Raw genomic sequence first — 27963 nt, forward strand, 5'->3', positions numbered from 1 at the left:
TTCATGACCTTGTTGGATCATTCACGCCCCCCTGCATATTGCCTTTCCAAACAAAAAGTGTCTTACAAAATTGAAATCAATCTATTGTTTAATGTGAACGATTAGCCCGGATGATTTTCAGATCATTTTGAAGTAAATACTCTAGCCGACAACATCCATTAGTCAAAAGTATTGTGGAAATATGTGAAGTTGGTTGTTTGTGGTCTTATATCAGAACATTTAAGTTTGAGTTTTTTGAATAACCACGCATAAATAATATTCTCTCAAAAATGCAAACATGTACATACATGTTGCTCACATATTATGATAGTCATGTTCGTGCTAAATAGAGTGTAATTACACCTTTGCCATTAATATGTTTATAAGCAACTGAAAAAAATACAAATATCAGGTCATGTCAAAACATCTCAAGGACCCCAAAAACACCTTAGACCCCAGAGGGTTAAAATAGGGGCAGACCTATCAAGTGAACATGTTATAGAGAACGGAACTCCCCAGGGGAGTGTTGTAAGTCCCACATTATTTTCAGTAATGATTAATGATATATATGTGAATATACCAATAGGTATGGGAAGATCACTTTTTGCGGATGATGGGGCAATATGGAAAAAAGGAAGAAATATAGAACATGTAGTTAAAAAAAATATAAGAAGGGATACAGCAGGTTGAGAAGTGGGGAATAAAGTGGGGTGTTAAATTTTCTATAGAGAAAACTAAAGTAATGTTTTTTACAGGGAAGAAAATCAAGGAAAATATTAATATAAAACTATATGGAAGTAATTTAGAGAGAGTTAAAGCATTCCGTTTTTTAGGAGTACACTTTGACACAAGGTTAACATGGGTAGAACATATTAGAAATGTAGAAGACAAATGTAAAAAAGTAATAAATTTAATGAGATGTTTAACAGGACTAGAATGGGGAACAGATTATAAATCATTAAAAATAAATATATGCAAGTCTAATAAGATCAAGGATGGATTATGGAAGTGTGGAATATGGATCAGAAGCCAAATCTGTATTTAGGAGGCTTGATGTAATGCAGGCTAAAGCACTGAGATTATGTCTAGGGGCAGTTAAAACATCACCAGTGTGTGCTCTACAGGTGGAAGCGGGATAAATGGCATTGAACATCCGACGTAAACAATTGCTTGTAAATTATTGGGTAAATCTAAAAGGACATGGAGATAGTCATCCAACTAAAATAATATTACAAGCTAATTGGGAAAGGGGGAGAGCACAAAAGTTCAGTTTTGGGTGGGTTGGAGATGAGGCAGCTAGAGAATTGGTAGTGTATGAAAAGGAATTCTGCCCAACTGTAATATGGCCTGATACACCGGTATAGAAACTAGAAACCATGAAAGTTGATTCTAAATTACTTCGAGTTAAAACAGTAAGTAATAGTGTCACAGGTCGGTGGGGCCAAAACCAGGCTGCACCCTCCCCTGAAACCAAGGACCACCCCGGGGAGCGTGCCAGAAGGAACCAGACCGACAAGAGGATAAAAGTAGAACAAGTTTTATTAAGTAAAATCAGTCTAAAAGGAAAAGTCTCAAGAGTTTCTCCTGTGTTCCCTCCACCAGGACGGGACCGGGCCCTGGGCACCCAGAAACGCGTGGAGTACTCTTCGGGCGACACGGACCGTGTCACAAGGTGAGGAGCCGATCAACGGTCCTCCTAGGTGGGTGCGTATTCCGGTAAGTACTACTTTCCCAAGTTTCCAGTTGAGCTGGATTCTGTCGAGGGGCCGGAGGGACGTAGCACTGTGCAGACGGACGTTGGCCCGGACGGGACTTTCTACCACGAAGGTAGGTATACTCCACGCAGGTAAGAGGGGCTTACGACTGAGAGGGAGGCTTCAGTGTACCCGATGAAAGATGCTGCTAACGTCCCCTTTCTCCTCCGTAGGCGTCCCAGGAAGTCTCAGCAGAGAGATCAGTCGTCTATAAGACAAAGAGAATGGTCAGAACAGGTGCGTACTCTTGGTTCGTTTGTGGGGGCTTACGGCTGAGAGGGATGCTTCGGCGGAACCGATGAAAGATGCTGCTAATGTCCCCTTTTTCCTCCACAGGCGTTTACAGGAAGTCTCAGCAGAAGGATCCGTTGTCTATAGGACTAAAGGAATAATCAAGGCAGGTATGTACTCTTTATTCGTTGGTGGGGGCTTACGGCTGAGAGGGCGGCTTCGGTGGAACCGATGAAAGATGCTGCTAATGTCCCCTTTTTCCTCCACAGGCGTTTACAGGAAGTCTCAGCAGAAGGATCCGTTGTCTATAGGACAAAAGGAATAATCAAGGCAGGTATGTACTCTTTATTCGTTGGTGGGGGCTTACGGCTGAGGGGGCGGCTTCGGTGGAGCCGATGAGAGATGCTGCTAATGTCCCCTTTCTTCCTCCACAGGCGTTACAGGAAATCTCGCAGAAGGATCCGTTCTCTGTACAACAGGGTGACTCAACACAACATGCACAGCTCTCCAAGTTATACAATAAAATCTTCTTACTGGGCTCCGGGTTGTTAATTTGAGACAGGGGTAGGCTTTCAGGATAGTGAGTGTACGGCGAATTAAGACAATGAAACTTTCAATCCACTCTATCACCCCACTTCAAGCAATCGTCGTGTAAACTCTCCACTTCAGACACTGCATAACCACACTCTGTGAATTAAGGCCAACACTCACCCCACGATCGCCAGCTCCAATGTCGAGCTGGATCCGGTCACACCCAGTAGCGAGGCGGTCAGGGTACTCTGTCACTAGCACGGGGAATCAGCACTTCCTCACCCACACTCCAAGGAGAAAGACAGGAGCTCAATGAATCACACAATACACGCTCTCCCAAGAGGCGCGACACTCGTGCTTCGTTCGCTTTACAGTTAATGTTCAGTCTCAGTGCAGGTGCATATATGCAAACAATATTCAGATCTTGGTACTTATCGATCCTCCAAGGATAAAGCGCAGCTTGGTCTTCACTGACTCTCTCACAACAACATCTCATTCCTTCTCCCACATCTCTATTCAGGGCTATTTAATCGTGTCTAGATCCATTCCACAGCCGAACAGCCAACCCCACAATAATCCTCAGTTACCTTCACACATCAGTTCAGTAGCAAGGGAAAAATCCACTTCTCTCGAGGGACACGTCCAAAGGAAAGCACATCCGAAGAAGACAAACATCCGAGGGGTAGAACAGCACCCGAAGAAGAACCACATCCGAGGGAAAAACGCACAAGAGGAGTCCACCACACTCCGAGGGAAGAACACACAGGAAGAATCGACAACCTTGCCATGGCCTCTGTACTTCCTTTTTATAGGGCTGCCCCGCCTCCATAATCCTCTCGCAGATCGCCACATCAAACCCTCCGCACCAGACGTCAATCGGTCAATCAGTGTTGTTATGGCGACATACCGCGCAACCCGGAAGTGGGCCGGTGTTACAGTAACACCGTTCCGGGCGGAACACAATTCCAGCGGGAACTCAGTTCCGCTTCGCTTTCGTCACCTCGTGACAATAGTACAGATCTGGTAGCGGAATTTTATAGACATATAGATTTTAAATATAAAGAGTATATTTAGATTTATACAGATGGATCAAAGGATCCAGAAACAGGAAAGACTGGATCTGCAGTTTATATTTTCAACCAAAGAGGTGAGATAAGCAGACGAACCACAAATGATCTGAGTGTGTATGCAGTTGAATTATACGCTATTAAGATGGCACTAGAATGGATTGAGGAAAACAAAATTAAAAAAGCTTTAATTGGAAGTGATTCAGTGTCAGCTTTATACAGTCTCATGACTGGTATATCTAATAGTCATCAGGATTTACTGTATTTAATATTGATAATATACACAAGAATAAGGGGGAAATACTATGAGATTCTATTGACTTGGATTCCTGCTCATATTGGCATTGTGGGTAACGAGAGAGTGGAATAGAAAAGAAGAAATAGTTATGACCAGATTAAGGATAGGTCACAGTAATTTTAATAGCACACTACACATTATAGGGAAGAACCCAACTGGTTTTTGTGGTTGTTGTCAGGTTGCAGAAACTATAGAGCATGTGTTGTTGAGGTGCAGACAATATGAAGAACAGAGGAAAAGTATGATGGAAGAGTTAGGAAAAGTTGGAACAATAGGGACAGGAATGAAGGAAATACTGGAAAGTAGGGAGAATTAACAAAGCAGAGGAAATATTTTCTCTTTTTTTATCAAGAACAGGATTGGTGAGAAGAATATGATGTAACTGGACATGACAGGAAAATAAAGCAGGAAGATGGTGGTAGTGCAACGCTAATGGATGAAAGCTGCTGATAAACTCTAAAGAAGAAGAAGAATGCGAGAGAGCTTCTGGGGGTGCGTCGTGGAGCTCTGTTGTCGTTCTGTCCCTCATCTCCTGCCCCAGACATTTGGTTTATTGTTGGAGTTCTAAATGTTGGAGTGTGGTTGTGGTTCGTTCAGTGAGGTTTCCCTGTGTTGGGTTTTCACAGTCGAATTATGAGGACACCTGTCTTGTTACTTTGGTATCATGAGTTTCTCTTTTTCATTATCTTTTATTTATATTGTCTTGTTATTTAGCTGTTACTGATTGATGTCATTAGGTTGATGTTTAATTAGTTTCCTTTGGAAGCCGTAGGGAGGAGGTTGCCATTTTCTTTTCTCTTGAGTAGTTTTCTCCTGTTTATTGTTAGTTCACGAGTTCACACTTACATATAATTTGAAGGGGTAAAGTTTAATGCGTATTTGGCGTGCTGTCCGGAGGGAGGGCTCCGAGCTCAGAGTTCGGCCCGAACCCAGAGTACTCCCCCCCCGTATGTAAGTGTGGAGAAGGGGTGGTGGGGGGATGCTGCAAAAACTGTCAATGGAATGAGGTGAGACTGCTGAGTGTATATATACCTCTTACCATTGATTGCTGAGTGCTCTCCACTTGTGTTAATTATCTGAACGTGCTCCTCCCGAACCTTGTTAATAAAACATCATTTCACGAGTTCACACTTACATATAATTTGAAGGGGTAAAGTTTAATGTGTATTTGGCGTGCTGTCCGGAGGGAGGGCTCTGAGCTCAGAGTTCGGCCCGAACCCAGAATACTTCCCCCCCAAAGGCTAAGGAGCAGAGGACAGCCGCCGGACTAAAGACCCCCCAAATGAGTGCCGAGTTTGGCGGCCTGGATGCTTGACCGGGGAGGCCCGTGTTGGTGGCTCACTGCCTAGACTGACGGCCCCTGTTGGTCTGCGAACAGGGAGCGGTTGTAGTTTTTTACAATGAACGATCAGGAGAATTTGCGCTTTTCCGCTAAGCCCAAATGCTCGCTGGACAGAGAGAGGAAACAAAAAAGGAGGAAAAAATTAGTGCTTGCCCAGGAGATTTTCTCACACTGCATCCGCTGAGACCAAATGCTCGCTGGATGAAAGAGAAAACGTAAGTGCTTTACTGGGAAAGTTCTCACTCCGTCCGCTGTGAGACCAATACTCGCTGGACAGAAAGAGGAAACAGGAAAATGAGTGCTTGCCTAGGAGATTTTCTCACACTGCATCCGCTGTGAGACCAAATGCTCGCTGGATGAAAGGGAAAACGTAAGTGCTCTACTGGGAAAGTTCTCACTCCATCCGCTGTGAGACCAATGCTCGCTGGACAGAAAGAGGAAACAGGAAAATGAGTGCTTGCCCAGAAGATTTTCTCACACTGCATCCGCTGTGTGAGACCAAATGCTCGCTGGATTAAAGAGAAATGGAGGATTGTCGAACGGAACGATCATGAACCCTGACTCAACTTCTTTTTTGATCAGTTTGTCTACAACTTCAGGTTCTATTAGGGCGGATTGGAGATTATTACATATGATATTTTGGGAAAGCGGGCATTCTAAGCCGGGTTTAAAGCCGTTTTTTAAGCCAGACAGCAGATAATCAGTAAATTCGGCATCCGGGTGATGAGCTAGTTCGAAGTGCATCCGCGAAATATTCACAAGAGTCTCCAAATAATTTTTAGATTTTTTATTCACCGACTTGAAGACTGGACATACAATGCGAGCATGGGCGCCGCCACAAAAGCTGCAGATGTGCAAAAACTGGCAGCGCGATCTTTGACATTTGCCCGCGTTGAAGTGATTACAAGGCTGCCTCCTTTCATCGAAAGCAGAGTCCTGTATTGCGCTGGTGGTTGCTGCACGTGGCACATAGCTGGTGGATTTAGTAGTGTTGGGTCCGAGTCCACCTTTGTCGAGTCCGAGTCGAGTCCAAGTCCTTAACAACCGAGTACAAGTCCAAGTCCGAGTCCAAAGAGGGTCGAGTCGGACTTGAGTCCAAGTCCTTAACATCCGAGTCCGAGTCGAGTCCGGCCGAGTCCACAAAGATTTAAATGATTTGAAATTGACCTTTTGAAATAGTCTCAGCTTTCAATTTTTTTTAATTTTTATGAAATTCAAACGATAAATACTGTTTTGTGGTGCTTTAATGTGTAGGCCTCAGTTCAAGCAGCACGTGAACTGATAATCTCTTCTAGTTATAGCACAAATTAAACATAAATGAACATCAGAGCTGCAAAAAGAAATCAATACACACTATTTTTCAAGTTCAAGTCCACTGCCTTTAATCTACTAACTGATTTGGTTTGTTTGTCGAACAAAAATGGCGTGTATCTGAATTATAATTGGTCAGATCACCTGTCAATCAAATCCCGGCGAAAGGTCTCAACACTGAGCTCTTAAATTAATATTTTAAACCTTACAAAATGATTGCAATGTATAGTTACAGTCATACGTTTACCTATTGTACATCTTTTAGAATCTGCAAGGTAATGCTTAATAATGCAACACGATGCATTAAGAGCCAGGGGTAAACTTTTGAGCAAGATGATGATGTTTAAATTTTTCTTATTGTGTTGTACATGCTAATATCTTATTTAGCCTCTGAAGGGTTGGACTAAATTAATGAATGCATTTTTAAACAAATAAGACCAATTTACACCAATGATCCAATTCAAAAGTTTACACCTCTTGGCTCTTAACGGATGCTTCCTTCTTGTGCATCACTAAATGTTTGCAGGGTTTGTAATAGTTGTGTATGAGTCCCTCAGTTGTCGCCAGTGTGAAAGTATGGATCTTACAATCATAGTCACTGCTAGTAAGGAGTCAAATATGCAGAAGTTGCTGGAAAAGCAAAGAATGTGCAGGAGCTGGATGATTTTTCCTCAACCATTAAAAAAAAAAGAAAAAGAAAAAAAAGTTGTGGATCATTCAGGTAATGACACAATATTAAAATCGAGACTATGTAATTTGTCTTTATTTTGTGTTTGTATTTTATTTAGGCTATTAAACATCTGTTATGTGAAAAAGCTTTTTCAGGGCAGTACTAAATAGAAACAATGTGTATGATCCGTCTTATTAAAAATCATATAAAAATAACATTTTGGAGATTCTGCAAGGAGTATGTAAACTTATGACTAAAGTATAAATGCAACAAAAATGATAACATTATTAGACGCCAAAATGTTGCTATGGTTATCACGTTCTTATGTTGTGTCAAATCATCGCAATTTCATGACTCAAAGGACAAAAATTAAGTGGATTCAATCCCACATTTAAATGCAGTTATCACTCTTTATAATTTACAGTGTGAACGTAACCACTGGTCCTCTAGAAGTATAAAAAACAAAACTATTTAGATTGTCAACAGCGCTCCCTTTAAGCCATCACTTACCGCATTCGGCACTCTCCCTAAAACTCTCGTCATAAACACTGACTGAAGTTGTCCGCACTGCACAGTGAATATCTTATTTATATTGCGTCTAGAGAGACTTTGTTGTTTATGAGGGGATTTGCGAAAGGATAAAGCTTGTGCTGATTCTAAACATACATTTTGAGCTAATTATTCGCATGCGGACTCTAAAACGCCTCTGATTTGCCACTGTGTTTATGCACTTAACTGTGATTGGCTACAATGCTCAACGCTGAAACAACGTTGCTTCGTTTCGTTTTTGAATAAAAAAAAAATCACAAAATTTCGTTTTGTGTCATCCAGTACCCGGACTCGACTGGACTCGGACATTTTTCCGAGTCTAAAATGTCCCGAGTCCGTGTCAAGTCCGAGTACAAATTCATTCGAGTGCGTGACAAGTCCGAGTCCATTCAAAATTGGACTCGAGACCGGACTCGAGTCCGAGTCCGAGTTCGAGTACCCCAACTCTAGGATTTAGCATCGCTTATTCCCATGTAGGAAAGAGAGGAAGGGTTAACCTGTGGGCATGATGCGGTTGGGTGCGCCACTGACCTGCAAACTGCGCAGTCCATGTTTTTGCAGCCTAAAAATACCCTGCTGTGGAGATCCGAGTCAAGTGCACCCCAGTATGTGCACTGATTCCATTGTGCGACTCGCACGCCACTTTTGGCTGTAAAGAGTTTATGGTACGTGTAGAAATGCCCGCCCCCATAGGACAGCGCGAGTTCGGCAATGATTGCTTGATAATCGTTCAGTTCGCGCCGCCTGTGGGGGAAGGCTGAACAGATGATTTCAGTGAAACGTGAAAAAGCGATCGTAAATTCGGGAAATGAAAGGACGCGAGATGAATGTGTGTTTGTGTTTTTCAGGGAAACTGAGAAATCACCGCAAACCACTTGGCGATCTGATTCAGCTGCGGGGAGGAGAGACAGCAAAGAAGATAGGTCTACGTCCGCACCTGAGAGGATCTGATCGCGGATGGAATGGGAAACTGGTGGGGGTTCCATAGCGACTGCGTTGGACGGCACGGGCATCGGAGTGGCTGTGAAGAGAGAATATGGTGATTTAGTTTGTATGATAGAGCTGGGAAGGGTATAATCCAGGGCTGCGAATGTCAGCGGTGCCCTTGCAATTGGATGACCTGCTGAGGATGAAAAAGGAAAATTCGTTAGAGGATATGAGGGATGATAGAGAGCACTGTGAGCTGCAAGCGGAGGCGGGGCCGCGCTCGTTTGAGTTACTAGAGCTGCAGGCCACTGGAAATGGGCGGGGTTGTGACCTGTTGGGTACTAGAACTGTTGATATTGTTGGGTCTGTGATGCTAGCGGCGATAGCTTTGCGCTAGTGTCTGCAACGGGAGCTGGAGGCCACTGAAAATGAAAAGGGTTATGAACAGCGGGAGAATAAAACTGAGCGGCATGTGGGAGGCCGCTGGGCCCGATTGCATGCGGCGCTGCGGCAGCGGAAGCAGAGGTGGAGGGCTGTGCCTCATCGAAAGGTGGCAGTGGACCTGCCATGGCGAAATCTGGAGCTTGGCCCAGGCTCGCTGAGGGCCTGTTGTTGCGGCGACTCGATGGCCGAAGCGAGCCGCGTCCTGTGCGGGAAGACGACGATGGTGACTGGGCAGGCGAATTTTGAGTCCTGCGGGCTTTGCTCTGCCTGTGGGTCGTCTTGGGAGTTGACTGAAGGGAGATATACAGAGCATACCTCTCCGCTTTACTCATTTTCCTCGAAGGTTGAAGGTCTGAGTTACCCAGCGCTTGCCTCAGTCCAGCTACGGTCCATTTCCCGATGGGTCGGAAGGGAGGAAGCTGGGGTAGAAGATGGGAGTCTTGCTGGGGGCGGTGAAGACTGGTCTCGGCATCTTGTTGAGCGCCGGGCTGTTCGGGCCGGTGTGCGGTCGCGAGGAGAAGCCGGGGGCTCAAGTGCGACGACCGGCGTAGGAGGGATGACCGTGGGATCGGCGGAGTGCGAAGGTGCATCCCTGGTGATGTTTACGTCTTCGTCGGAAGAGGAGCTTGTTCGAGACATAGCTGCTAGTATGCTGCAAAAACTGTCAATGGAATGAGGTGAGACTGCTGAGTGTATATATACCTCTTACCATTGATTGCTGAGTGCTCTCCACTTGTGTTAATTATGTGTGTTAATTATCTGAACGTGCTACTCCCGAACCTTGTTAATAAAACATCATTTAGGGAGTAAGGGAAGACTTTTGTACTTTCTTTGGGGTTTTCTTTTGTTAGGTAAATTATATTTTATTCCCTTTTAGTTAGAACTATTTCTGTTTGTTATTTTGGCTTGAACCCCTCCTGAAGATTCACGCTTCCTGTTATTCATTCCTGTGTTAATAAAAAGCTTACTTTTGACACTATTTTGTTTCGTAGTATCTGTATGTGAGCTGGGACAGGAGAAGGGACATATGTATTAATTTAATTGATGCGTTGTTTGTCATTGGCATTCCTAACCCTAGACGGGGAGGTCGTGACACATATGAAAGGTTATACAGATTTAAATTATATGTTTATTATTTACATATTAAATACAACATGCTTACATCAAATAGGCACAAAAATATTTCGATAAATCAAATTCATCCGTTGGTCATCACTGTAAGTCTTAAATCTCGTGAGTGATAATTTAGTTGGCTAGATTCAAGGAAAAAAATCAGAAATAGATTGCAGGCTATAGAGAAAAGAGAAAAAATTCGCTGTTAATTGCTGCTACCCAAAATAAAAAAAATTAAACAAAATTGTCAACTTTAACTTCAAAAGCCCAGAGTGCCACTTCTGACCCCTGCATAGAGACACCTAGTGGATGAATATTGAACTGACAAGTGCCAGAGTGGTATTAAGAAGATGGCTGACCACATGCTGTTTTGTTGAGCTGGAAACCTACCCAAACAAAATCGTCTTCTCAGCAAACCAGCGGTTGGTAAAATTGTGTATTTTTGGTTAATCTATTTAGTATTAGCTTGCAGAATGCCTAGAAGTATGTTTTATATTATTTTTGGATAAATTAGTGACTCTGAGCTAGTTAAAAAAACGATGGGTCAAAAATGACCCTCTGGGTGTATGGGTTAAAAAAATGTCGGGTCAAAAATGACCCTCTGGTTCTTTGAGTGATTTTGATGGAGAATGGTGACAGTCCTGTACTTGGCTAAAGCCTTGAAATAAATTCATTTGTATAATATATTTTACTAAGTTACCTCAGTAGTACAGGGCCAGAGACTAATAAAGTAGTATATCTTTTCAGGGAGTATGGCCGCTCCCTTTTCAGGACAGGGAAAGCAACAGAGAAAGATCACTGTAAGACAAGTATTGGAGCAACTTGAAGCTGATGATAGTGACTTTGGCCCTGAATTGGACAGCGATAGCGATTCTGATGAATTGTTTCAACCGCATGAAAGTGATGGAGGTGAAACTTCTGCCCAAGACAATGACTCGTCCAGTGATGATGATGTGCCGTCTGCCGAGACTGCTAGCCCACAGATGGAGCCAAAAAAAAACATTGTTAAATGTAGCTGTGTGGTCAACTGATTATTTTCCTAAATTTAAAATAGTTTGCATTGACTGTTTGTTATAGTGATTCTTTGAAATGATACGCCTAAAGCCCAATGGGTCAAATTTGGCCCTAATCCTAAATTAGGGAATAAAGGGTTAAAATTGAAAAAGTGGATATTATGGTGTTCAGTGAACTTATAGCAGTAATTTAATGCATAGTTCATAATTTTCCAAATAAGAAAAGGGTTCTTGGGTTCTCCAGGGTTAAATCCCTGAAGTTGTCAATCATTTAAATATAACCACAGAGGATGACTACACAATGAAGTCTTATTTACATAATGTGTCCATAATATTTTGTTGCTTGTTAAGTTTAATTAAGTTCTAATAATCCGCACTTTTTTAAAAATAAGTCGTTCTATCAACTTAAAAAAGCCTTAACACGGTGGTTTTGGTTGACTACCATCTGTGCAATAACAATTCATTCATAATGCTGAATATTTATAAATAATTATATTAAAATTATTTAACACACACAAAAAATGTGTGTATATAAAAGATAAAGGCCAAATAATAAAGATATATGCCTATATATATGAGATCCGTGATCATTTTATTTTATATTTCTTCCATGGTACACACTATATACTATCTCAACATCAATGTCTAATCAGGTTTGTTCATGAATAATTATCTGCAAATTAATAATTTTAAATATATTCATGGTTAAACCGAATTTCTTTTTTTGGTTACAATTTTTGTCAGTCCTGTAAAAAATGACAAAAGCAGTGTTAATTGATTGTACAAACAATATAATCTTATTGTAAACAAAAATGGTTTAAAAATTAGTTATATCTCCATTATATTTTTTTACACTTTTATAAACCTTATTCGTCAATGACCCAGAAATATTGCTGACTTGTTGCGCGTCTCAAGCGCCCTCTTTACGTTCGTCCTAACCCATTTAAAAATATATCAACATATTTTTTATATCGATATATCGCCCAGCCCTACCACGCTGATCCCTTGGAGGGCGGGGGCAATAACAAAAGAAACAAAAGCCGGCTTATCCAGTATGGAAATACACACAGACACTAGCCGCGTTTCCATTACAGATTTGCGCAAATGTTTTGCGCTTTTATCTAAATATCGATACAAAACTATTGCGAAATGACGGCGTTTCCATTAACCGATGTTATGCGACTAAAACGTCCTTTTTTCTCTCGCGATAAAGTCATTCCAAAAATCACGGCAGCGGACGTTGGTTTATATAATCTCACAGCCACCGCATTAGACATTATTATTTTTAATGGAGGGAGACGTACGTGTTATCCAAGCATTAATGGCAGGGAAAGACCCTTATATTCCAAACGAAATATAAGGAGTTTCTGGGTGTTTCGCCCTCATTTCTGCTCTGAGGTTTTGATTGTGGCATTTCTTTGAAGTTTAGAATCCAGTATTCCTCTAGGCTAATTATTGTTTCTTTTATGAATTTAATAAAGAACTCTGTCTCCTATTCCAAACGATCCATGTAGGCTACTTTTGTGTCCATTCGTTTTTTCCTTTTTAAACCCGTAATTTGAAAACGAAAAATAAACACCACAATTTTAATTTGAACTGGCTACACCAACTGCTGCGCAAAAAAGTAAATATCGACGAATTTTCAGATGTTTGTTTAATGACTTTTTTCCCCTTTATTAAACATGTAAAATATTCACAAATTAATATGGAAAACTTGTTGATTTTACTGGTTTTCTAAGGCCAAATTAGAACCTGGAATTTACATTTTCCCGCAGTGCTGAATAAGAAGAGCCATTACTATTGTTTTCTAACTCGGCTAAAAACATCTCCATCTCCGCTGTTAAGCAGATGCTCTTTTAGAGAGAAATGCACCTTTCATACGGATTACTTAATCAGAACAAAATGTATTAGCTTTCGATTCGAATTTGTTCGTTTTAAAGTGGACATTTCAAGCTTTAGCTATATAGGCTATTTTGTTTCAGTTCTCGCGCTCCAGTTCACGGAGATCATGAAAACGCGCCTGATTGTTTTATTTTATTTTACAAAAGCACAACATTTTCTTGTTATTGTTTACACAAATAAAAGTAGTTACAAATCATGCATAATTATTTTCTGTATGACCAGAAATTATAGAGTAGGCTATATTAAGTTGTTTCACTGTTAATAGGAAAATGCAAGTGTTCACGCCCGCGCCTCCGTGCCATGTAGTGCGCGCTCCACACTCCACACTTAGATATGCGTCAAAATATTGTGTTTATTTGTGATAATCTCAGCTCTGTATTATTATTGTCTAACCCGTATTATGAATGACATTTGACGAATTGCTTTGTTCCTTTTTTGGATAAAAGCGTCTCTAAATATGTAGCCTAGTAAATGTTATAATAATAATGATGATAATTATTATTATTTGCGTACACCGACCCCAAACACACCGCGTAAGTCAGGTGATTGTAAATGCGCAAAAACTGTTTCCATTGCAGTTTTGCGAAATATTCCTTTTTCGAATTGGCTGAAAAACCTCCTCATGTGAGCGTAAAAACTTTTTTGCGATAAACGAGAGTTTTTGCGAAATTGACGTGTTTCCATTGAGCGTATTTTCAATTCGCAATTTCAATTTGCGCAATTTGAAGGGTAATGGAAACGCGGCTACTGACACGCCTCGACTGCGAGCTAGAATCTCGCAGCCGATTTCAACTTCAAAATGTACGCTTTTAAATATACCAATACTGCTATCTAAAACATGGAAAGGCTTCTTCGTGATCTCAACTAACAGATTCTGCAAAAAAGTGAAAATCACCAATTTTGAAAAAAACCCCCCGCTTCTTTCTCATTTTGCTCGAAAGTTGTGCTGCCGACTTGTGTCCCTACTTTCCGTGATTGGTCACATATAGAAAGCGATATCAAAGGTTGAGGCAGAAGTTGACACCAGACCAATGTTGTCCAAGGTCGAAGACTCAGAAGGATGTAAAGAAGCACAGACATCCCAAACAAGTCAGAAAGACTCTTTTTAACAACACGCTTATGCACCAAATACAGGATAAATACAAGTCTGAAAGTTATAAAGAGAAACATTCACTCAGAAGAGCTTTCACAAACGGGCTTCTTAGAAAATACAAACTTGTCTCTATAATAAGAAAATGTATTGGTATCTCCCACAAAGTGTTCAACAAGTCTGAAAACCACCAATGTCTTGGGTTCACCTATCAGAGCAATCACAAACAAAATAACATGAACATAGTCAAACATTTTCTAAGCCGAGATGACAATAGTTGAGTATCAGCAGGGAAGAAGGAAACCATCACAAGATTTAAAACAAAGAAACAAAAGAGTTTTCTCTCTGACACAATGTTGAATTTGTATCAGAAACTGATGCTGGAGATGCCCGACCTGAAGCTATCCTATTCACTTTTCTGTAGAATAAAGCCGTTTTGAATTGTTGCTCCAAATATCAATAATAGGGAGACATGTGTCTGCAAAGTGCATGACAACGCATCAGAAACAGGGGTCACATGGTGGTACCAGTGGCTAACAAAAAAGAAAGACTATGAAAAAGAAAAGGATGGGAAAAGCGAGAAGATCACTGTAACAAAAACTGTTAAGCAGAGATGTGAGGGTAGGACAATGCACCTATTGGAAGATTTTGAAAAGGAAATGAAAGACAAAGTGTGCAAGCACCTCTTCAACATCCAACATCAATACACACAGCTACAGTGTTTGCATAGGTCTCTGAAAGATGATGAAGTGATTCTTCACATTGACTATGCAGAAAATTGGAAGTGCAAATATGCAAAGGAGGTACAGCAAGTCCATTTTCGAGCGTATAGACAACACTGCACAATGCTGTTTTGTACACCACAGATAACACACTGAAATTCTGTGCCTTGTCGCCCTCAATGAAACATGATCCTGCTGCCATTTGGGCTCAACTTGAACCAGTTCTTCAGTTCCTGAAGGTGAACCACCCAAGGGTTCAAAAACTCTTCTTCATCAGCGAGGGGCCAACTATGCAATATAGAGGCAAGAATAACTTTTACTTGATGAGCACTATTCCTTTCCAGATGGGTTTTTTTTTGCTGTAAACTGGAGTTTCCTGGATGCTGGTCATGGTAAAGGGCCTGCTGATGGTGTTGGAGCTACCATTAAGAGAATTGCAGATTCACAGGTAGCCAGAGGTACTGACATACCAACAGCGAAAGCACTCTGACACACTCCTTCCTCTCACCAAAGTCAACCTCTTATATGTGGAAGAAGAACAGATTTGTAGAGTAAGTGCACTCCTGCCAAAAGAGCTGCCCACCATCAAAGGCACACTAAGCATTCATCAGATAATCTGCACTACTCCAGGCACAGTCTATTCTAGAGTGCTCAATTGCTTTTGCAACAGAGAAGCCATTTGCTCCTGTTTCCACCCAATGTCCACCAACATTGCACCACAAGTACAGCCTTGGAGAAATGTAGTTTCTTCTGAGCCACCAACCCCTGAAGATAGAAGCCATTCCACCTCAAACTCTGGGTGTAAAGGGACTCTCTGCCCAGTCGAGGATATCACCGAAGAAATTCTTGGAAAGTGGTGTATTGTCGCATATGAAAATGATCCATATCCTGGAATCATTGAAAATGTGGATGAAGGTGAGACATGTTCATTCTTCTTACACTTTTTTTTAAAAATCATTGCATTGCATTTCTACTCCATTTTAATATTCCATTATCAGGTGTTCACTTGAATCATCTTTTGTAAGATTACCTGCCATGTCATTTACACATTGTCTTCAGGTGTCATGGAAGTCAAAGCCATGCACAACATTGGGCAAAACAGATTTTATTGGCCACGAATGGAGGACAAGATCTGGTACACGATAGACAAGGTCATCACCTTAATCTGTCCCCCGGAAGAAGTCACGAGTAGGCATGTCCAGATCAACCCGGCAGTATTCGAAGCAGTGTGTGAAAAGTTTAACTGTTGAAAACTCTCTCTCTCTCTCTCTCTCACACGGGCGCACCATCAATCGCATGTCTAGATCAACCTGTTCAAAGCAGCATGTAAAAAGTTGTAATTTGTAAAACTGTTGAATACTCCTTAGAACAAAGGAAAATTATTCTGAAATTAATGTTTTATGTAAACACACACACACACACACACATTTCAGTGGTTCTGGAGATTTATCTGAATGAGGAAAATTATTCTGAAATTAATGTTTTATGTAAACACACACACACACACACAGTTCAGTGGTTCTGGAGATTTATCTGAATTACTCATAAACAAAATGTTGAAAATGTGAAAATAAAACAAAGTGGTTCTGAAACAGTCTACATTGTAAGTTGTTGGGTTTTTTAGGAAGAAAAATCTCTGAGCATACCTCTTCTCACTTGCACCTCAAGACCCAAACTGCGTTCATACTGCCGGCGGCGAGAGCGTCAAAGTGGCCGGAAGCCATTCATTTTCAATGAGACCCGGTGGGTCTTGGACGGCGAGAGCGGCGAGAAGAGTTGAAATCAAGTCAACTTTATGGTAATAAGCTATGACGCGGTTCGGCAGCAACCAATCGGAATGTAGAAGTCCTCCGCCTGAGAGGATACCAGAGAACACAATCCTGTAAACTTTGGTTCCGACCACATTAGTTCCTAAGCAAAATGGAGGAAAAGTTAATCATTTCTGTTGCGGGTTTCCCGTTATTGTACGACTTGTCCCTGTTTACATACAGGGACATTAATAAAAAGAACGACGCATGGAAAAAGGTGTCTGAAATTGTTGGTGTTTCTGGTGAGTTGATGATGGGCATTAACGTTGTTATATATTTTCTAGAAAAATGCGGGAATTGCATGATAACTTTAGCGCCATATCACGCAAAACAGGTGTTTATGCAAATCAGTCAGTAAAATTAATTTTACGATTTTTACAAGATCAGCTTTTGTCTATACATAATTAAATGTGCAACTATGATATGGCAATTTACTGATGCTGTACAATAGCCTACTTTAGCCTGCCAAATTTCATTAGATGTAATTTTCAGCTGTTATAATTATAGTTATCTAATTTTGAAGTACAACATATTTCTTACATATTTTAAAATGAAAGCAGTCACTTCTGCCTTTTTTTATTAACAATATTTCTGCAAGGAAAAACAAAAGTGTACCATACTTGTTCCCCCTGTGGTATTTATCTACAAATTGCTGAGCTGGAGAAAATAATGATAATGTCATCAGTCACATATTTAATAAAGTTTCATTGTCTTTTCACTAGCGGATGAGTGCAGGAAACGATGGAAGTCCCTTAGAGACACTTTCAGAAAGGAGAGGAGGAAGGAGGCAGAGAGGAATAGGAGTGGAGCAGGCGCAAGCAGTGTCCGGCCATGGCGCTACAGTGGGGTCAAGGGCTTCCTCAACCCATTCCTAGAAGATAGGTTAACGTGCAGTAATATGGTAGGGGGGGTTGGGGAAGACCTGACCCAAGAAAGAGAATATGCCATGGCCGGGCACAGTCAGGCAGAGGAAACACCACACACACAGTCATCAGTGTGAGTCCAGCCTTCAGGGACAGCCAGATGGAAGCCAGAGCCAGTTCAGCCTTCTTGGACAGGCAGGTGGAAGCCAGGGACAGGCAGGTGGAAGCCAGGGACAAGCAGGTGAAAGCCAGGGACAGGCAGGTGGAAGCCAGGGACAAGCAGGTGGAAGCCAGGGACAGGCAGGTGGAAGCCAGGGACAGGCAGGTGAAAGCCAGGGACAAGCAGGTGGAAGCCAGGGACAGGCAGGTGGAAGCCAGGGACAAGCAGGTGAAAGCCAGGGACAGGCAGGTGGAAGCCAGGGACAAGCAGGTGAAAGCCAGGGACAGGCAGGTGGAAGCCAGGGACAAGCAGGTGAAAGCCAGGGACAGGCAGGTGGAAGCCAGGGACAGGCAGGTGGAAGCCAGGGACAGGCAGGTGGAAGCCAGGGCCAGCCCAGCCTTCAGCCCTCCTCATTGAGGAGAAAGAGACCACACCACAGCTCCGATTTTGATGAGCGCATGCTAACAGCTTTGGAAGTTGTTAGTAGAAGAGCTACCACAAATGAGGACAGTGACAGCCTTTTTTTTCAAAGCCTCGTGGAAGACTTCAGGTCGCTGTCTGTGAGGACCAGACAGGACCTGAATTTTAAAATACACAGGCTTGTGTATGAGGCTAGATGTCTGGAGGCTGAAGTCGATGAACAATGGGGTGAGAGCAGGGTCCGAAATTAACACCTGCCAAGCGCCAAATGCGGGTAGATTTTCCGTTTGGCGAGTAAATCTCAAAAGGCTATCCGCCACACTGGCAGGTGAATGTTCATACCAAAATAGTAATATAATAATCAGTGTTTCCCCTACAATGTATTCATCTGCGCCGCTGGATTTTCAGCGCCGCTGCAAAATCTTTCCATGATCAGTAATATCACGACATTCACTTACACACTTAAAAACACTGAGACGCGACCGGCTGCGCTGCATGCTGTGGCTGTCACAGTGTCTAGTGGTTCCCCGGGTTAAACACTAGAGGTCCTCAGTTTTCACAGTGTCTAGTCATTCTCACTACATTTCCCATGATCCTGTCTGTCACTGAGTGTTCATTGTGTTCAGCTGTTTCTCGTCACCTCGTTTAGCACTTGTGTATATATACCCTGTCAGTTTCAGTGTTTGTCACAGAGTCCTTGTTTTATGTCACCACACTTCGTTGTCTGCCAGTTCGTGGCTGTTTCTTGTTTTCTTGGACTGCCTTGTTGGATTTATGACCTTTGCCTGGACTGTTGTGAGTACGGATTACGCCATTAAAATACTGCATTTGGATCTTACCTTTTCCCGTGTGTGCGTCGTGACAGTGGCTCTGAATCCACTTGTTAACAAGAAAGGATGAAAGAGCCTCATATGGAAATATTTTCGATTAGGCTAATGTCACGTTGCCATACGGGGCCGTTCACATTCACAGTGCGTTTTTTATGCGTGTAAATTAGTTATTTCAAATGCGGCAAGCGCGCTCATTATAGAAACGACACATCGCACTCGTTTTTCCAAGCGCACCTCTGTTCATGGTTGCATAGCAACGACAGACGGCGCGAGTGCTTTTGAAAACTGCAAAGTCACCGGTCTGCAGCTAGCTGCCGCTTATTAGCTGTTATGTGGCGACATTTACCAGGAGTCATGGACCATGCAAAAGGGGGTAATTGCGGTAGAGAGTGAGGAGTCGGATGACTATGAGGTTTAAGTTCTAATAGTTTTACAAAACCTTCAAATGTACTGTTATGAGCACTAGTTCCATGCTCACATCTTCCATGTTTTACTATTTGTTGCTCTGTTTTGACTTCTATGTACTCTTATTCATTAAAAATACCATATCTCAATTAAATGTACTGAAATGAATGTATATGTGATACAAAAAGGCTGTTTATTATTTTGGCCGGTAAGAAATATGCTTGGCTGGTGGATTTTTTTCATCTACCAGTCCCTGTGGCAGGTGAGCCAAAAAGTTAATTTCGGACCCTGGGTGAAAGTGACCATGTTTATAGTAACGTCAAGCATGGATATAATGCATCACCTCTCCCCCACTTAGGACTGTCTGACCATATTTCTCTGTTTTTGACTCCAGCATATAGACCAATTATAAACCAGATTAAACCCACTGCTAGAATAATACAAATATGGCCGGAAGGAGCATCTGAGCAGCTGCAGGACTGCTTCAGACGCACTGACTGGACCGTATTTGTGGACAATAAAATTGACATCTATACATCCTCTGTGCTATTCTATATAAATTGCTGCATTGAAAATGTAACCACCACGAAACGGATTTTTATATTTCCTAACAACAAGCCGTGGATGAACAACAATGTAAAACACCTGCTGCAGGTCCGTAATTTTGCTTTTTTCGGTCCGGTGACAGGCAGCATTACAGTGCAGCCAGGACGAACTTGAGGAAGGGCATCAGGGATGCTAAGGCCGTTTACAAGCAGAGAATTGAGAACCACTTCTGCAACTCCAACCCCCGCCGGGCTTGGCAGGGGATTCGGCACATCACTGGGCAGACTAACACCACTTGCCTGTCTAATAGCAGTGCTTCAATGGCAGAACAGCTTAACCGGTTCTTCAGCTGTTTGAGGTGGAAAGTACTGAGACTACCATCAACCCTGCTCCAGACATAAATAGCCAGGTGCTCATTCTTAAACCAACTGAGGTGATACGCACTCTCCGTAAAATCAAGGCATGGAAAGCATCTGGACCAGACGGCATTCCAGGGCGTGCACTTAGAGACTGTGCAGTTGAGTTGGGTGAGGTACTCACAAACATCTTCAACTTGTCTCTGTTGCAGTGCACTGTTCCAACCTGCCTGAAGACGTCTATAATAGTGCCAGTGCCAAAGCAGGCTACTATAACATCCCTCAATGACTATAGGCCCATTGCACTAACATCTATAATTATGAAATGCATGGAGAGGCTGGTCTTATATCATATCAAGTCTGCTCTGCCACACACCATGGACCCCCACCAGTACGCATATAGGGCCAACAGGTCGACAGATGATGCCATCAACACTGCACTCCACACTGTACTGCACCACCTGGAACATCAAGGGACGTATGCACGGCTTCTGTTCATTGACTACAGTTCTGCTTTTAATACCATCTTATCAAACAGACTGTTTTACAAGATGTCTGACCTAGGCATACAGCACAACATCTGCCTGTGGATTAAATACTTCCTAACAAAGAGGCAACAGTCAGTGAGGATGGGCTCACATTATTCCACAACTACGCTAATCAGCACAGGAACCCCACAAGGCTGTGTGCTAAGTCCATTTCTTTACTCCTTGTATACTTATGATTGTGCACCATCTAATGATACCAACATCATAATTAAATTTGCGGATGACACGACTGTGCTGGGGCTGATCACCAGAGGAGATGAGTTTGCATACAGAGAGGAGGTACAGATGGTACTCAACCAGAATGAGACTTTTACCGCCGCCGTTCCCGCGGCGGTAAAATTGCGGGGGTGTATTTGCTGGCTTTGACCGCTAAGAGGCGCTACAATCGCAGACTTTGAAAAGTGTCAGTTTATTCTCTCTATTGTGTAATCTGCCGCCGCGCCGCGGCTCATTGAGAGTGTTTGAAATGTGTTAAAACAGATCAATTTTAAGTTAAACATGTAGTTAAATGAATTCATATAATCACAAGACTGAAATTAAATGTAGGCCTAATACATTTAATAAATAATGAAAACATTTCAACACAAAACATTGCAATAGAAAAATATTAGGCTACATCAATTAGGCTTTGCAAGAGCAATGTCTCATCAGCGGACCGACGGTAGCGCAGTGGTCAACACAACAGCACGAGCTTCACGGAGCTTCAAGCGATGCGAGATCGAATCTCACTAGCTTTTGCTGACAGCGTTAAATGTTTTACCATTCTTGATGCTTAGATGGGTAACTGTTTATTGAAGTCAAGCGTTTTGTTTAATTATCAATGGCACATTACAACATAAATTTGCTACTTTCCAGTAGAGCCGCTGCACAGACGACAAACCTGATGAAGGAAGATTATCAGCCGATCGCGTCAGAAAATGAAAATGGAAGCTATCTTTAATCTGCTAAATTATTGTTTTGTGAATCATCCACGAAATTGAGATGACTGACAATTGATACCCGTCATAGCAAAGGAAGAAATTTTTAAAAACAGATCCTGGACATTTCAAGGTTTAAATAAAGTGTCGGGGCAGTTTATTTATTTAAAACGGGGTTGCATCGAGTTAGAGTTTATTAAGTAAGAAACAGAATCTTATTCTTGTAACATTTTAAATCTGTATTGCCAAAGAAATTGCAGCTAAATAAACAATTAAAACAGTAGGCTATAGTCTACAAAACGAAAATAGTTCAAAGCAACATAAATTAAGATTTTCTTTGCTTCTCTCTCGCGCTGGATCTCTTTTATTTTAGTTTATGTCTCCCTGCACTGCGCGCGCCGGGTCTCTCTCTACATTAAACAAGATTTCAGGGTAAAACCCCATTATACAGCTGATAATACTGATGTCGCTGTGTGTCATCCAGACAAATCACGAAAAAAAAAACTGTAACATGATTGAGTCTTGCTTCAAACAGAATGCCTGGTTGAATTCACCGTACAATAAAACGAGGTGGATCGCGAATAAGCGCTCTGTATCTGCTGCTCACTTGCATTCGTTTAGTTGGCAAGAACGCGTTTCGTCGATAGTTCATGTTTAGATAATGCCAGATTGTTGACAAACACACTACTCAAACGTGTTAAAATTATACAAAACCAGTTGAAACAAATGGATTGAACACTGCAACTGAAAGTGTGTGTGAAACCCCTTTAAATACAATAGCCTACATAAAACTACAATATTTATAATTTAAGGGCCTACATTTGGACACATCGAGAGATTTATCTTTAAAAGTATTTTGCCTTTGCCTGGTCATCAGTCTCACTCTACATATGAAAGACGGAACATTAACACCTCCTGAAGCCCCAACCCCCCACAGGCGATCTGAGTCTGAGACCGAATCAAAACAAAGAGAAGTCGCAATTCACACTAGACATTAGCATTAGGCTAGTAAAGTGTTGATAATGAAATAATTTAATTATTTAGGCTACATGTAGGCTAATAGGCTAATATTTCTGTCATAAAAGTTTATTAATAAACATTTAATTATTTCAAGAATTGAAGAAATAAAACGCTACCTCGGTTTGGGCAGCTTTTTCCAAGCAAGCCTAAATACAAACGCATGTTCATTTGTTCAAACGCATGTTCATTTGTTGTCATGAATACAATGTTCAACTCAATGTTAAATTCCACGGGGATCTTTGGATCCTTACAACCAGGGTGCGCGATTTGTGAATTATCTATTATTATTATTTTTATAGCCTATAAATATCGAACCACAGTGCTTTGTGCTGCTGCTAAACTAAATAACATTTATATAATATTTATGAACTTAAATGAAACAATAGCGCAACATTTCGACAAATAAATTATCTGATCTATTTTTACAATTTAATTCAGGGCGATTTAGCCTAGACTACATTTAATTATAGCGAGATTTTCACCCTTGTCCGTTCATCATTGGGAAGCGCTCACAGCTTTTGAGTAGATCTGCACCTCTCGGTTTCATACGGATTACCTAATCAGATAACATTTATTAAATATTTAGACATTTAAAAGCTTTAGACATAGCCGATTTCTTATCGTGACTGAGCGGAGGAAAGTGGCTTTCGGTTCATTTTTGTGACGCGCAGTTCCCGAGACAGAGACGACAGATACACTTTTGAATAAAAGTTTGAATATGAATACAAGTTTACAGTTTTGACCGATGTAGGCTAGGCTACTCTACTCTGATCTGTATGACTAAAAAACCACTGAGTAGCCTAAAGGGCCTAAGTTATATTAGCTGTCTGTTATGAGAAAAATAAATCCAACTGAACGCGCAGCCGCGTCTGTCGAACACTAATTCAACATGCCAGAATAAAACCCGACTTTAGAACAATGGATAGCGCCACTCGGCGTGGTGTGCCAAAATACTTAATTAAAAACTTCAATATTTCATTCAAAATAATCTCAAAACGCTTTGTGACATTTTGAAAGCCGTGCATGCATTAAGGGAACCATGAACTGAAACTGGTTCTGATTTTATTGTTTGTCGTTTAAACGTGCCTGTTGCATATCTTTATTTTATATATTTTAAATGGTCTATTGGTGAAGTAATTTATAGCATTGGTTACTGTGGAGGGAGGGGGGATTAAAATAATTCAGCAGAAGCAGGGATGTTTAGACCAGAAGGAAATCCCCGTCCCCCCTGGCAAATCGCACCTTATTAAAACCATGTTTTACAAACTCTATATGAACAAAAAAAAGGCTATCCTGTATAAAAAAAATGTTTTGTTTGTTTGATTGTCTGCATTAATAATAGGCTATGACATGCATTAATAGGCTAATATAAAATGTACAATAATCTTTGTTTGTACGGGATTCGAACCCGTGTCATCCATATGACCGATACGTAAGTTCTGCCACTCGGCCATGAATATACTCATTTAAAAGTGCCCGGTTTATCCAATCTCTTCCAGAAAAGCGCTCATCATTCGTCTCATTCCTCAGTTGAGTAGTAAACAAATAATCAGCTTCTTTGCACCTAATTTATTTTTGTTCGTTATTTTTGTTATTATTATTATTTTATCACGCTGCTCCCAACGGGCAATAGGCTTATGTCGCCCACCGACGTCTAGGTTACAATATGAAATAAAGGCTTTATTGTTCTCGTCTCTATTTTAAAATTATGATTCTATTTTTCTGTCCTAAACAATGTTCTATAGTAGCCTATTTCATCTGTTAATTGACATTAACCCCGCTTACATTTCAAAATACGGCAATAGCGGCTGTTTTGCACAATGTCCCTCTGCGCCACCTGGCGGTCATTTCGCGAATGACTTTGAAATGCGACTGGATTATTTTTACCGCGGTAGTTTCGCCGCGGTGCCTGTCGCGGCGGTAATAGGCATTCTGGTTGAGTACCATCTGTACAGAGGCTGACGACGTGGTGCACGGAGAATAATCTAACCCTAAACATCAAGAAAACGAAAGAACTTATTATTGATTTTAGGAAGAAATAGACTGTTCACACACCACTGCACATCAACGGGGAGATAGTAGAGAGAGTATCAAGTTTTACATTTTTGGGCACACACATTTCTGAGGACCTTTCATGGACAACAAACATCACAGCATTAGTCAAGAAGGCGCAACAGAGGACGTACTTTCTCAGAATGCTTAGGAAAATCAGGGCGGCTCCTGGTGTCATTCTACCGTTGTTCTATTGAAAGTGTTCTCACATATAATATGCTGGTGTGGTATGGAGGCAGCTCGTCTGATGATAAAAAGGCTTTGTTTGAAGGGCGGTTGCATCATCCCGGCGCGACGAAGGCTACCCTGATTCAAAAGCGACGCCAAATGCACCCTTCATTTCCCCATGAAAAGGATGCATAAACGGATCCTTGCGGCCTGATTCTACCCCATAAATCACCGCGCGCCGGTGACGCTAGCATTTTCCTTTCAAAAAATGGCGGCTGCGAGTTCTGTGGTGGGTGGAAAATGCACATTTAAATGTAAGTATTATGTTTTCATTTACTCAAATAGCTAGCAAAACCTGACTTAAAAGCCACAAGTGTTTCTTTCTTATTAACTTCATCTTAACTCATTCGTCACCGTTGCGTGGATTCATTTGTCAGGTGTTTTGATGCAAAACTTGTGCTAATAAAGTTTAATAATTGTTTCAGGGAGCAAGGAGCAGACAGCTCAATTCATAAAATTAAGATCTGAGAACGACCATTTATTTACAGGGGCGAAAAACTCCGCCAGCGTGGCTTGGAGGTAAGACAACAACCTATTTGTAATATTTGCACTAGTCTGTCTCACTTGTGTATTATTGTTGTGGGCTTTATTGGGTGAGTGATATTTCTTATAAGAAAAGCAGTAGATAAGGCAATAGTGTTTAACTTTTATGTGTTTCGTAGTGCTGTCATGCAAGCTGTCTACAAAGGTTTTAACTATATTTGAGTATCCAGAAATATGATTGTTGAAGTATTTTGTATGCATGTCCTGATGTCACATTTTGCAGTGTTAACAATGCACTAATGTTAAGATTGCACCCCTGTGTTAATTTTTTCATAAGCACCCTTTTCTGCTTTTTAGAGCCATTTTGGACAAAATGGGTCTGCTGGGTGAGGCAACTCCCATGCAGGCAAAAAAAAAATGGGACAACTTGAAGAAAAAATACAAAGTAAGAAAGTTAATACACACATATTTGTTGAAATGTTTTGTGCTGTTGTTGTTAACAAGCCATGGTTAATTTGCTCTGCCTTAGGATTGCAAGTGTCCTGGGACAGGAGAGGGTGTGAGTGGGAAACCCACTGCTGAAACTTGGCCCTGGTTTGTCCTCATGGATGAGGTGTTGGGACAGAGGCACTCCACCAACCCCCCTGTCCTCATTACCTCAATCCCTGAGGGCAGACCAGGGCCGAGTTCAGCAGTGGGTGCCCACGGTGAGAAGGAGCCAGGGGCAGCACCACCAGCAGGACCACCAGCAGCACCACCACCAGCAGGACCACCAGCACCTGCACCAGCACCAGCACCCGCACGGAGAAAGCGGGATTATGACGAGGAGATGCTACACTTGATCCGAGAGGACATGGCACTGCAGAGGGAGGCTGAGGAGATGAGAGCTCAAGAGAGCAGGGAGAGGATGGACAGGCTGTTTGCTCTTCTTGAGCGAATGGTGGAGAAGTAGTGGTTTTTTTGTTTTTGTTTCTTCGTTCTTTTATAAGAGGTAATTTAAGTTCTATACAGTTTATTTTTGTAATCTAAGTTAAATTAAATTAGGTATTTTATTTATTATGTCACGGGGTGACAAATAACCCCCGGAACTAATCCCATCAGAGAAGTGTTCCCGCCGGGACACTTTTAGTGTAACACTGTCCCCGGGCTTGTGTGTGTGTCTGTCGTCATGACAACTAAATAGCAGATTGGCAACAGGTGCGGGGACTTCACTTTGAGTGCCTGATTGAGGTGGCGCCAGTGTTTGGAGAGGATAAAACACAAGAGAAAGAGAAGGCTGGGTGTTCTCCCTCCGCGTTGTGTGGTTGTTTCTTTGTCTTCCCCCGGCGATCTGGTGTGGTTCTCTCCCGTTGGGAAATGTTTGTGGAGTGTTGCAGCTGAAGGACCATCGTGAAAGAAGAGGAGTGTTGCTTGTGGGATCCGAGGGCAGTTTTGAAGAGTGGAATTCGTCGTCTGGACTGGGAAAGAGTGAGATGAGCGATTGACAAATTGAATCTCATAACCGCATGTTTTCTACACTAAATTGGATACTGGTTTGAAGTGCTTGGATCACGTTGTATACATCGCACTGAGTGAAATCTACTGATTCCTTGTCGATCTCTAGCCTCCCCCTCGGCCATTGAAACCAGCGAAGTGAAGCCGCTTGTAGTGGTGAGGAAATCATTCACCGCATCTGTCCCAACTCTGACTATCATCGGCTCTTCAGATCGAGACCTCTGGGTGAGTGTTGGCCTTACTTTGCACTTGAAGAGTGGATTTGTAGTGCTGAAATTGACGTTTCCCATCACGTTGCATGTTTGGAATTGGACTGTCGTGTGTGTGTGGAAGATTTACCTTTTATCGCCGTGCACTCCCCATGTGTTATGCTGGTCTACCGTCCATCATAAGAGTCTAGCAAGATCGATTGCAGTCACCTGTTGGATGTCAGAAGGAAAAGCCCCCGTGTGCACACTACACGTGAGAACTGGTTACCTCTGCTTGAAGTTTGTATGCTGTCTGTCCCAGTGAAAGCCCGGCTCAGCTTGTGACTCTGTCCCCTGCAACACACGTGAGAACTGTTTACCTCTGCTTGAAGTTTATGCTGTCTGTCCCAGTGAGAGCCCTGCTCAGCTTATGACTTTGTCTCCTGCCACCCCTGTGAGAGCTGTTCACCTTTATTCGAAGTGTTGATTCCGTCTGTTCCAGTGAACGTCGCTCAGCTTGTGACTCTGCCCCCTGCAACACACGTGAGAACTGTTTACCTCTGCTTGAAGTTTATGCTGTCTGTCCCAGTGAGAGCCCTGCTCAGCTTATGACTTTGTCTCCTGCCACCCCTGTGAGAGCTGTTCACCTCTATTCGAAGTGTTGATTCCGTCTGTTCCAGTGAACGTCGCTCAGCTTGTGAC

At 42.0% G+C, this 27963-nt stretch overlaps 1 protein-coding gene across 1 annotated transcript; it reads left to right on the forward strand.

Moving 5' to 3' along the window:
- Window positions 1-24774: 24774 nt before the first annotated feature.
- On the forward strand, window positions 24775-26531 carry LOC306998920 (uncharacterized protein; the record flags this gene model as incomplete). The annotated part of the gene is made up of 4 exons (XM_079613318.1): window positions 24775-25350; window positions 25522-25615; window positions 25937-26024; window positions 26109-26531. Exons 1-4 carry the CDS (start codon window positions 25305-25307, stop codon window positions 26529-26531), a joined length of 651 nt encoding a protein of 216 aa, XP_079469444.1. The 5' UTR covers window positions 24775-25304.
- Window positions 26532-27963: the final 1432 nt, after the last annotated feature.

This window comes from Phoxinus phoxinus, assembly GCF_949152265.1.
Source record: "Phoxinus phoxinus genome assembly, chromosome: 5".
NCBI classification, from domain to species: domain Eukaryota; kingdom Metazoa; phylum Chordata; class Actinopteri; order Cypriniformes; family Leuciscidae; genus Phoxinus; species Phoxinus phoxinus.